The sequence below is a fragment of the Pseudorca crassidens genome, chromosome 9 (assembly GCF_039906515.1).
Source record: "Pseudorca crassidens isolate mPseCra1 chromosome 9, mPseCra1.hap1, whole genome shotgun sequence".
Lineage (NCBI taxonomy): Eukaryota > Metazoa > Chordata > Mammalia > Artiodactyla > Delphinidae > Pseudorca > Pseudorca crassidens.
In genome coordinates this window covers 6,671,103-6,682,797 of record NC_090304.1, presented here as the reverse complement: position 1 = coordinate 6,682,797, position 11,695 = coordinate 6,671,103, and the positions used below count along the sequence as shown (strand labels likewise).

The 11,695-nt window shown below is 60.9% G+C and overlaps 1 protein-coding gene across 6 annotated transcripts; it reads left to right on the top strand.

Annotated features, from left to right (window-relative positions):
* Positions 1–1,359: 1,359 nt before the first annotated feature.
* KLC2 (kinesin light chain 2) lies at positions 1,360–11,079 on the top strand. 6 transcript variants are annotated; one of them, XM_067748259.1, is made up of 16 exons: positions 1,360–1,498; positions 2,329–2,603; positions 4,928–5,158; positions 5,300–5,369; positions 6,027–6,249; positions 6,902–6,989; positions 7,080–7,181; positions 7,279–7,452; positions 7,555–7,654; positions 8,297–8,346; positions 8,454–8,521; positions 8,957–9,065; positions 9,169–9,327; positions 9,402–9,526; positions 9,745–9,802; positions 10,106–11,079. In XM_067748259.1, exons 2-16 carry the CDS (start codon positions 2,376–2,378, stop codon positions 10,187–10,189), a joined length of 1,869 nt encoding a protein of 622 aa, XP_067604360.1. In that variant the 5' UTR covers positions 1,360–1,498; positions 2,329–2,375; the 3' UTR covers positions 10,190–11,079. The 6 variants fall into 6 exon arrangements, with proteins under 6 accessions (XP_067604360.1, XP_067604362.1, XP_067604358.1 ...); XM_067748261.1 differs by having other exon boundaries at positions 1,404–1,498; positions 2,365–2,603; XM_067748257.1 differs by lacking the exon at positions 1,360–1,498 and adding an exon at positions 1,529–1,646.
* Positions 11,080–11,695: the final 616 nt, after the last annotated feature.

Here is an 11,695-nt window from a genome sequence, read left to right as displayed (position 1 = left end):
CTCCAAATATCTTCATTGGCAAAAGGGAGCAGGCTGTCCTTCCTGAGGACAGAGCTTCAGTTTGGTGTGGGCAGGCACTGTGGGCAGGTCCTTTGGGGGCTAAGGGAAAGCTTGCTAACTTTTAGAGCCATCTCACAGCAGAATGTAGTGGGCTCCCTGTCATAGGACATACTTGAGCTGGCGGGGTGCCGGACCATCTCTCTGTCAGAGATCATGCCGAGGGGATTCTCACATCCACAAGGACACTGAACCGGGTACAGTCTGAGTCTGAACCCACCCTGACTCATGAGGAACGCCCCAGGCCCCTGGATACCAGTGCCAGGCCTTGCTTGGCACGTTTTGTCTCTCAGTGTGGTTAACTTGCTGTTACCCACTGGGATGTCGACCTAGAAGCAGTGCAGGTAGAGCTAGGGTAGCCAGAAACCCAGGGCTGCAGAGCACCAGCCCCAAACCTGGGCCAACAGGTGCGCCCTTCTGCCTTTTAAAAAAAAACAGCATTTACTGAGTGCTGCTATGTAGTAGCCAAGAGCTACTCTGAGAGTGAACAAGACAGGCAGATCTTGGCCTGCATTCTAGGGAGGAGACAGAAACTGACAAGGAAAATGTTAGAAGGAGTAAATGCTACAGAGAGAATTAAATGTGTGCTTGAAATGGGCTGGAGGACTGCTCTACACAGGGGGTGGGGAATCAGGGAAGGGCTCTGGGAGGAGATGACGTCATCATCACCTCGTCCTGATCATCCAGCCCACAGAATCTGTGGTGGTGCTCACCCACAGGGTCACGAGTCTGTTTCGGCCGATGCCCAACTGCCCCTTGCCATCCTTTTCTCCCTCACGCCCGGAAGCCTCCGTCCCTTCCCCCCAAGAAGCAGCCCTAAGATGCCGAGAATCCCCTACTGGGACAAGGACAGCTCCGAAGGATTTGGGTGGGGCATAACCACTCTCTAGAGACAAATGAGCCTGGGGTCAGATCCGCGAGGTTGGGATAATAGCAGTGCCCGCTTTATCCGGTCTTTGCAAGCATTAAATGTGTCATCGCACTTAAGGCATCCAAGCGCCCCGCACACAGTAAGCGCTCTGAAAGTGGCAACTACCTCAATAAATGTCAATAAATGTCAACTGTCTCTTTCTGGACTCTGAGGAGGCCGGGCCTTCTCCCTGGGCCCCAGTTTCTTCCGCCGCCCTCTCTGGCAGCGGTACAGGGCAAGTTCAGGTGCACATCCTCCCCAGGCTGTGCACATCCTCCCCAGGCTGTCCACACCGCTGTGGCCTCGGGGCGGGTTACAGCGGAGGAATCCGAGGCCGCAGGAGAGTGGGAGGTGGCCGCTATGAACCTAAGCTTCGGGCAAGCCCACGCCCGGCGCCTCAATGACCACGCCCCATCCCCGAGAGCCACGCCCCCGGATCCCTTCCTTTTGCCTGGAGTGGGCCCAGCCGGCGTGCTCCTTTAAGGCAGACAGCGGGCCGAGGAGTGTTTAGCCCCCTCCGACGCCGCCAAGGTACAGGCTTCACCTTTAAGGCGGCGCAGGGACTGCTGGGAAGGCCGGCGGGATGGAGGCGGTGGGACCTGCTCACGGCTGCTGGTCGGGGTGAAGCGGGGCGGGAGCCGGAGCTGGAGCGGGAGGCGGGCCCGAGCGGGAGACGCAGGTCCACGCGGGCCGATCGGGCCGGGAGAGGGGGGGCTCTGGGTCGGCCTAGGGGAGGGGTCGTCTTGGGCGCGGCCTGTGAGAGGGCCCGGCCAGCCCGCGGGGAGGGGGCGCGGTCCTGGGTGGCCGGGGGCGGGAGCTCGGCCTTTTCAAGGGAGGGGTCCGCAGGATGTCGTGCTGGCCTATGGGGCGCGTCCTGGGGGGAGGGGGGGACGAAGAACCCGAGATCTCAGCTCCTTAGGGGAAGGGTCTCCCCAGGGTCGAGCTGCCCAAGAGGAGGGGCTCTGTGGCTCGGCCAGCCTGTTGGGAAGGGGGCTGCCCGAGGGGGGCTGGGGCCGGAACTCCCAGAGGGACGGTGTCTCCGCACGGGAGTGAAACCCCCAAGATCCCCGTAGGTCCATCCTCTGGCGCGCCCTGCTCTGGCTAAGGGAGTCTCCAGGGAAGCCCCGAGACTGGGTCGCCTAAGCCGGCCTGAGCCAGTGGTCTGGGCCGAATCCGGGTCCAGCCTCGCCGGTCGCACCGCATTGCGTCTCCCGGGCCAAGACGAGCCGGGCGCGCCCCCTGTAGGCCGAGCGCGGGCACGGTGCGGGCTGCTGCCTGGGGGACGGGGCACCCCGGGGACCCAGGCGTCCGGGGACCCTAGGTGTTTACCTAATCCGGGGCGGACGGCGGCGTGGCCCCAGGCCCGGCAGCCCCTGCCCGCCCTCTCGCCTTCACAGGCGGCACGGCCATGGCCACGATGGTGCTTCCTCGGGAGGAGAAGCTGAGCCAGGATGAGATCGTGCTGGGCACCAAGGCCGTTATCCAAGGGCTAGAGACCCTGCGCGGGGAGCATCGTGCCCTTCTCGCTCCCCTCGTCGCTCATGAAGCTGGTGAGGCAGAGCCCGGCTCACAGGAGCGCTGTGTCCTCCTGCGCCGCTCCCTGGAGGCCATCGAACTGGGGCTGGGGGAGGCCCAGGTAGGCTGGTCTGGGGTGCTGAGGAGGGAGGTCATGGGAGGGGTGGAGCCTTCCAGGGGAATCCTGGCAATGTAGTAACAGAATCAGAAGGGAAGGAAGAATCTGTCCCCTGGAGCCTCATGGTAGGATCCCAGTAAATACCTGTTGAAGAAATGAATGGGCTCTGGAGACCCCGGCATTGCCTGGCCCCAGGAGAGCCTGATCATCTGGCTTCTCTGCTAGGTAGCAGAGACTGCATGGCCTAAAAAAACAGAGGAAATCCTTAAAGATCCCCCCACTCATTCTTCTATTAATTTGTTAACAGGTAAGTTATCAAGTGCCTACTATATGCCTGGCAATGTGTTAGGTGCCAGGGCTACAGGTCCAACAAGACATGAGATCCCTGCCCTAGTCCAATAGGAAGAGAATCAGAAATACACATATATTTATTCAATATTATGGTAAGTTCTCCAAAGAAAAAAACAAGATCTTGTGACAACCTTAGCTATTGGTCAAGCAAGACTTCTGAGGAAATGACATTTAAATCAAGACCTGAGGAAAGGAATGAACCAGAGAAGGGAGGAAAGTGAGAGGTTGCATGTATAAAGGTCCTGAAGTGGAAAAGATCTTGTTGTGGAGGGAGAACTGAGAGACCTGTCTAACTGGAGCTTCGTGAGGAAAGAGAGGGACAGAAAAGGCCTGTGGAGAAGGCGGGGACCAGATCATGCTGTGCCTTATTAGTTTGGGTTTTATTCTCAGGAAGTCAGAAGCCTTTGGAGGGTTTAAGCAGTAAAGGGACACAGTCTGGCTTGGGTTTTAAAACTCTCTGGCTGAGGGGTGGAGAATGAATGATTGTGGGTCAGGGTGGAAGGAGGTAGCAGGTGTTAGGAAGCCGCTGCTAGAATTCCAATGAGAAATGGTGGGTTGGGCCATGAGGGTAGTAAGAAGGGGGTCAGTCCTAGACGTTCTGGAAGTAGGTCCAGTAGGGCCTGGGGATGGACTAAAGGAGACAGAGAGGGGCAGGGAAAGTCCCAGGTTTGTGGTTTGAGGAAATTGAGGAGAGAGCTTGGATGGGTCAGGAGTTCTGTTTGGGCCCTCTTAAGTTGAGGCTGCCAGGATGACATGCAGACAGAGCTATCCAGGAGGTGCTGGGGTGTACAAGGAGTTAGACTCTCGGGCAGAGAGTCTTGGCCCACTCAGATCTTGGCTGAGACACTGCCTGGCTCTGTGAGTCCTGGGCAGGTGGTATCCCCTTGGTTTCCTTGTTTTTAGAATAGGGGTCGTGCCATCTGCCGTAAATACGGACAGGCTGTTTAGGATATTTTTAAAAATAGCTAGTGGTTGTGAAAACACCTGTCACTTAGGCGTTTGCTAATCAACTAGAAAGTACAAAGTCCCAGACTGCCTGGCTCTCTGGGAGGGCAATGTGTCGGGCATTCACTCCTCGGCCGGCTGACTGCCAGGTGCGGAGGTGAACACACCAGGGCCCCCTCCCAGTGTATACAGGCACAGATGGACAACAGGATGGCATGGAGGCGGGGGAGGTGCCATGCTTTCCGGGGGCTGAGGGCATAAGAGGCTTCACTGCAGAAATGACCCTGACCATGAAGGACGGAGAAAGGGTAGAGTCTAGGCAAGGCCCCAAGGCGGGAAGAGCCTGGAAGCTCAGGAAAGGAGTCATGGAGTTTGGAGGGAGGGATGGGGGCTGAGGCTGAGGCCTCTGGATCCCCTTACCTGCCCCTGTGGTTTTCCAGACACTGGAGGTTTAGGACACACCCCCCCCTTCCCTCCCTGGGAGCTGCAGGAGGACAGGGGCTGCCCTGGCTCTCTGGTAGAAGTCAGGATGGGGTCTTTCGGTAGCCCTTCAGTCGTCTATCAAGGTCTTTGGGAAAGCGCTAGCCCTGGGCCAGGGGCAGCGGTATAGTGGCTCTGGCTACAGGGCTTGAGTACAACTCCTAGGAGAGACGGGGAACGAGTGGACAGCTCGGGGAAAGGGCAGCACCCCAGCTAGTGCTCTTAATGATCCGAGCACCCCGACAAGGTGGGAACTGGACCATCGATGTGGAGGACTAGCTGGAGGCCCAGGAAAGGGGATGGGCTATTTCAGAGTCCAGCACAGCCAGCCTGGGTCCTGACCGCAGAAGGAAGGACTTAGGAATCCCCAAGCCTCCTGGTTTCAGGTCTCAGGCTATGTTGGTCTGTTTGGGGCACTGGGGCAAAACTCCCTGGACGAGAGGAGAACTTCAGGGCCCTCAGCCCTGCAGCTCCTCCGGGCCTGGCTCTTCTCTGGGGCCCAGGCTGGGGGGTCAGCAGGGCTCTGACCTCTGTTCCGGCTGGCTGCGCAGGTGATCTTGGCGCTGTCGAGCCACCTGGGGGCCGTAGAGTCGGAGAAGCAGAAGCTGCGGGCTCAGGTACGGCGCCTGGTGCAGGAGAACCAGTGGCTGCGGGAGGAGCTGGCAGGGACGCAGCAGAAGCTGCAGCGCAGCGAGCAGGCCGTGGCCCAGCTCGAGGAGGAAAAGCAGCACTTGCTGTTCATGAGCCAGATCCGCAAGCTGGACGAGGACACGTCCGCCAGCGTAAGCCCTACCGTGGCCACTGGGCGGGGCGGGGGCACCTGGGAGCAGGGAGGGGCGGCAGGGAGCAGACGCTGCTCCGACCCAGCCCGCCGACCCCTGGGCCGCCTGCTTCCCTGACGCCCATCCCGTCTTCCTCCCCAGGAGGAGAAGGGGGACGTCCCCAAAGACTCTCTGGATGACCTGTTCCCCAGTGAGGAGGAGCAGAGCCCAGGTGCGGAGGGGCAGCTGGCTCTGGGGGCGGGAAAGGAAGGCTGTGTGAACTCCTGGTCCTTGGGACCCAGAGGTCACAGAAAACAAGGTCTGAGTGGCTGCTGTGTTCTCTCCTGCCTCGTTTCTGATTATAACATCCCAGCATTAGAGCTTAAAAGGCAGGTTTTACATGTTGCTTTTCTCATCTCCCAAGTTCTGTGAGGAGCAGGCATCACAGTTCAGAGCTTTGGAGCCGTCCGACCTGGGTGCGAGCCCTGCTCTGCCTGCGTTTGCGCGGTGGCCACTGGTAGAGTTTCTTTCCCCTCTGAGCCTCCTCTGAGGGTTAAAGGAGGACGCATGCACAGTGCTGATCCGCGGGCCAGTACTGGCCTTGCTGATCGTGTGGCCTTTGTATCAGAGCCTCTCTTCTGCACGTGACGAGGCTGAGGCTCGGGGGTTAGGCGACTTGCCCTGGGACACACAGCTTGAAGCACCGGAGCTGGGACTCTACCCACTCTTCTTGTGGGGTGACTAGACCCACTCTACAGACAGGGAAACCGAGAGCTAACGGTGACTTGCCCAGGGCCACGTGTGAGGTCGGTCAAAGGTATGGCTGGCATGTGCCGGCCCAGCTCAGGAGGCACTTGGCACATCTGACCTCCCGCCCTTGGCTTTGCAGCCCCCAGCCCTGGAGGAGGAGACGTGGCTGCCCAGCACGGGGGCTATGAAATCCCAGCACGGCTCCGCACCCTGCACAATCTGGTGATCCAGTACGCCTCTCAGGGCCGCTATGAGGTGGCCGTGCCACTCTGCAAGCAGGCCCTCGAGGACCTGGAGAAGACGTCAGGCCATGACCACCCTGACGTGGCCACCATGCTGAACATCCTGGCGCTGGTCTATCGGTGAGGGCTCCTCCGGCTTCGGTCACCCATGGGAGCATTCTTCCTGAAGGCTCCAGCCCTGGTCACAAATCCTCAGTGCCTGCAGTGGGCCAGGACTCGGGTTCTACCAGGCAGTTGGGTGACAGAGAAAGAAGGATCTTGTCCCTGGAGAGGGCCAAGCCCACAGGGTGCCTGAGCTACAGACATGCATATGCCTCAGTCTAGTGGTGGACAAAGGCTTGGACATAACCAGGGAGGGGAAGGCACACGAGGGCGCGGGGGGCACACCTTCTCCAGGCACCAAGGCTTGAGGAGGGCCTTTGGTGAAAGTTGAGTTTGCCCAGAGCACAAGAAGGTCGGAGAAGGTGTCCTTGGCAGAAAGGACACCATGAGCAGAGGCCCTGGGGAACAGAGGACAAGGTGCACTGGGCATGGAGCAGTGAGGGTGGGATCTGGGGGAGTCTGGCTTGTACCCCAGCACTGCACGCCCTTCCTGCACAAAGCCCCCCAAGCCAGAGAGCAGGGGCTGACCACGTCTCCCCATGCTCTGGGTCATGCCCCATCATGCTCGCTCATTAGTAAGTATAGGAAGAGTGACCACAGGGATCTTGGGCCACTAGGAGGAGGGCCTTGGGCTGGAGGATACCCCTCATCATCTCCCACCTGCCCCCAGGGACCAAAACAAGTACAAGGAGGCTGCACACCTGCTCAATGATGCCCTGGCCATCCGCGAGAAGACGCTGGGCAAGGACCACCCAGCTGTGAGTGAGGCTGGGTGGGAGGTGGGGCTTCCCCTCCCCCTGCAGCTCCCAGGTCCCGGGTCATGGAGCCTCCATTCTCCCACCCCCTAGGTGGCTGCGACACTGAACAACCTGGCGGTCCTGTATGGCAAGCGGGGCAAGTACAAGGAGGCTGAGCCCCTCTGCAAGCGGGCACTGGAGATCCGGGAGAAGGTGGGAGCAGGCAGGGCTGGGCAGGCCAGGTGGGCTGGGCAGACGGGGGACGTAGGCCGGCCCCGAGCCCAGCCACCGGCTCCCCCTCCTGTCCCAGGTTCTGGGCAAGTTTCATCCAGACGTGGCCAAGCAGCTGAGCAACCTGGCCCTGCTGTGCCAGAACCAGGGCAAAGCCGAGGAGGTGGAATACTACTACCGGCGGGCACTGGAGATCTACGCCACACGCCTTGGGCCTGACGACCCCAACGTGGCCAAGACCAAGAACAACCTGGTGTCCTGGGCTAGAGGGGGCTGGAGGAAGCGGGGGGGAGGGAGGAGAGGAAAAGGCTTGACTCCTTGCATCCTGCTCACCCTCTGGGCCCTGCCCCTCCAGGCCTCCTGCTACCTGAAACAGGGCAAGTACCAGGATGCAGAGACCCTGTACAAGGAGATCCTCACCCGCGCTCATGAGAAGGAGTTCGGCTCTGTCAGCGGTGAGCATGGCTGCTGTGTGCCCCAGCTCGCAGGCCCGCTCAGCCGTCAGCATCTAGGACGAATACCTCAGCCGGGCCGGCCTCACGCCTAGGGTCTGGCTGGTCCGCAGCCACTTGTGTGCACACGTGAGCACACACACCCAACTCACACAGCCCCCTGGGAGGTTGTACCCCTGCAATGCCCTCCTTTTGCATACCCATGCCCTCGGCCCAGAGCCTCTTCCCCTTTCTCCACTGGGCAACTCACGCTCACCGTGAGGGCCCAGCCCAGATGTCTCCCACTCTGGGAAGCCACCTTCTGGTCTTTCACGGTCAGTCACTTCCTGCTCAGGGACCCCTCGGCCCGGCCCATCATTCAGGCCTTGCATCGTCTCGCACCGTGGGCCTGAGGTTTGTAAGGGTGTGCTCCCCCACCCCCCGTCACAGGCCCCTCAAGCACAGGCCTGGGCCACAGGCATCTCTGTTCCAGAGGAGCGCCAGTCATGTTTTGGGTCTGTTTCTTGTCGATTCATTCATTCAGTGAAGCCCAACCCTGGTCCTTCTTGAGTACCCCTGACCTCCCCCCAGACCCCAGTCATGTGTCCAGCCCAACCAGCAGAGGCCCACATGAGAGGGTGGTGACAGCCCCCCCTCTCCCTACAGGGAACAACAAGCCCATCTGGATGCACGCAGAGGAACGGGAGGAGAGCAAGGTAGCTCTGTGGGGCAGGGCCGTGGCAGATGTCTGTGGAGGGAGGGTGGGGCTGGGGGTGTGTAGAGGGGAGGGCCTTCTCCTACCTTCCGCTTATCTCTCCCCCAGGATAAGCGCCGGGACAGCACCCCCTATGGGGAATATGGCAGCTGGTACAAGGCCTGTAAAGTAGACAGGTGAGGACGGCGGGGCGGGACTGCTGGGACAGCAGAGAGCTGGGAAGCGGCGTCCTGGGTGGGGGCCGCGGCCAGGCTCCACACTCCATACTGCTCAGCCCCAGGACACACACCTCTTCTCTGTCAGCTCATCTTTCAAGGCCCAGGTCACAGGCCACCTGTCCCAAGAAGGTTTTCTGTCCCAGGACAGCCTGATTATCTCACTCCTGGGCTTCCCAGCCTTTAGTCCTGGTGGCAACATCCCACCTAGGGCCCTCAGGTGATTCCCCAAAACAGGGGAATCCAGGCGGACCTAGCACAGGGCCTGACACACAGGAAAGGCTCGATATTGGGCGGCTGGACGGTTCCTCAGGGCCAGCGTGGGCTGGGTGTCAGGATGGGCCCTGGCTCCTGGGGAACACGGAGTTGGAGCCCGTCCCGCTCTCCCGTCCACAGCCCCACAGTCAACACCACGTTGCGCAGCTTGGGGGCCCTGTACCGGCGCCAGGGCAAGCTAGAAGCCGCGCACACGCTGGAGGACTGCGCCAGCCGCAGCCGCAAGCAGGTAGGGCGACAGGCAGCAGGGGTGTGGGCAGGGACCTGCGTGGCCCTGCGTGTGATCCAGTCAGGGCCCGTTGCTCCACCTGATGCGCCCGCCCCCCCCTCAGGGCCTGGACCCTGCAAGCCAGACCAAGGTGGTGGAGCTGCTGAAAGACGGCAGCGGTGGGCGCGGAGACCGCCGTGGCAGCCGAGACATGCCCGCGGGTGCCGGGGCTCGGTCTGAGGCTGACCTCGAGGAGGCAGGGCCTGCAGCCGAGTGGAGCGGGGTGAGTAGGGGCTGGACTGGGCCAGGAGGCTGTGTAGCCGGCATGGCACAGAGACGAACCTGTCCACCCCACAGGACGGCAGCGGCTCCTTGCGGCGCAGTGGCTCCTTCGGGAAGCTCCGAGATGCCCTGAGGCGCAGCAGTGAGATGCTGGTGAAGAAGCTGCAGGGTGGTGGCCCCCAGGAGCCCCCAAACCCCAGGTGAGCCGTCCACCCAGGTGAGCCTCTCGAGAACCCACCCCACAACCTACCAACCCCAGCTGAACTTCAGACCCAGGGTGAACTCCCTGTCTCGCTCAAGCTCCACCCACCACCAATCTCCCTTCCCATCAGCCTCCCTCCCCTGCCCCAAGCTGACCCCTTCCCCCATCCTCCCCCAGTTCCACCGTGGGCAAATCCTGACCGCCCTTTCCCCTCAGGATGAAGCGGGCCAGTTCCCTCAACTTCCTCAACAAAAGTGTGGAAGAGCCAGTCCAGGTACGGGTGGATAGTTGTCGGCACTGGGCAGCTGAGGCCCCGGCCCCAGGCCTGCATGTCCTGTGTACTTGCCGAGCTTCTCAAGCATGTCTGTTCATCCAGCCACACTTCCTGTCTCCATCCCAGGCCTGGCTTTGGGCTGGACCCTGGGGAGACAAATGAGGGAAACTCAGCTCCTGCCTGTGAGCGGCCAGTGGCAGCACAGTAACTATGGAGGTGGGTGGGAGTGTCAGGACCCTTCGGGCCAGGGAAGCGCGCACTGGCGGCAGCCCAAGGCTGAGCCACCTGCCCCTCTGCCCACAGCCTGGAGGCACAGGTCTCTCTGATAGCCGCACCCTCAGCTCCAGCTCCATGGACCTCTCCCGACGAAGCTCCCTTGTGGGCTAATCCTGAAGGGGCAGCTGGTCCCCAGAGCCTCCACCCGGCACCATCCCCACCCCAGCCCTGCGCATGGGCCTGCTGCTTGCCCCTCCTGTCTCTCCCAAGGACCCCTGTCTTTTCTGTTCAATCTCAGGGTAACCTCCTCCCTTGTCATCTCAGCCTGAGCCCTGGAGGCTGGGCCTGCCCACTCCAGTTCTACCCCTTATTTATTCCTTCCAGCAGGGCCCCCTCTTCCCTAGGTTCAGGGCCAGCGGAGGGGCTGGCCGGGGTCTCCAAAGGTAGAGAGAGGCTCAGTGGCCCCCCCTCCGCAGACCCCAAATCCAAGAACACTAAGCACCTGCCGTCCCTTCAGCACCCTGCCCTCCCCCGGCCGTTGCTTCTGTATATAGAGAAATAAGTTATTGGCCGCACTCCTCCCCTCAGTCCTTGGTACTATCCGGCCTCCCCTCACCCCACCCTTCTCTAGTGGTACCGCCCAGGCCTTAATCACCCCCATTCCGCGCGGTGGTATCTCCCAGGCTCCACATCTCAGGGGCGGTGCCTCCCCAAAGGGTTCCCTAGGCATTCTCGCTTTCCTCCCGGCCTCTAAATGGTGCGCCCTGCCCCGTGCCCCAGGACGGAGAGCCTACCCCCTGTCCGTCCTCTCACCGCCGGGCTCTGCCCTGCAGCCCGGTCTTATGCACTGCTCCTCCCGCCCGGCCTGCCCAGGCTCGGCCTGACCCCGCCCCGGGCACCGCCCGTAGAGCCATCCTGCCACGCCTCCTCCCACACCTGCAGCTTCTTGCTAGGGGCAGTGATGGACCCCTGTGGCAGGAGGGGCTGCCCCAGTTGGGAGGTGAGGCGGTCGCTCTCTATTTTCAAATGTTGCTGTAGAAATAAAGACGGTTTGACTCTGAGCTGGGCTTGTTTTGGGGCGGAGCCCGAGGGCTCCTGGCGTCTCTACGTCTCTACATTGGGGGTGGGTACAGGAGAGGCTGCGAGTGTGTGTGTGTGTGTGTTTGTGTGTGTGTCTCGCTCACGTCTGGTCCTGCGCAGCTGCAACCCAGATAGGCTTCTCCTATCCCGGAATTGTTCGGGAGCCCCACAGATTCAGGATTTTTTTCTAACAACCTTCATCTCTGAGATTCTGGAGACCACGGGCTTTGATCGAGCTTTGCCCCCTTACCAAGCTGTTTGACCTTGAGCGAGTTACCGAGTCTCGATTTCATCTATAAAATGTGGGTGACACCTTCCTGGGGTTTCTGCTGGGAGTTAGGAGCGCCAGCACACGAAGAACCCTGGATAAATGAACTTTTACCAACGCTGCGGGGAGTGTAAGGATGAATGCCTCTGTCAGACAGACGTGAAACGTGTCAACGCCAGCACTAAATTGAGGATCTAACGCCGGGACGCTGTCAGGCTCCCGAGCGCGGTCCTCAAGCCCAGGTACTTCTAGGGAGGGAACTACAAGCTCCAGAAGGCAACGCGCGGCGATGGTGGGGCGTGGGCTAGGATTACGCCTGCGCAGCGGGG

Bases quoted from the DNA above. Each gene is read 5' to 3' on its own strand.
- KLC2 (XM_067748259.1), top strand. From the start codon at position 2,376: ATGGCCACGATGGTGCTTCCTCGGGAGGAGAAGCTGAGCCAGGATGAG. The intron at 6,250-6,901 runs GTGAGGGCTCCT...ACCTGCCCCCAG, and splicing joins ATCCTGGCGCTGGTCTATCG to GGACCAAAACAAGTACAAGG. The intron at 9,066-9,168 runs GTAGGGCGACAG...CCCCCCCCTCAG, and splicing joins CCAGCCGCAGCCGCAAGCAG to GGCCTGGACCCTGCAAGCCA.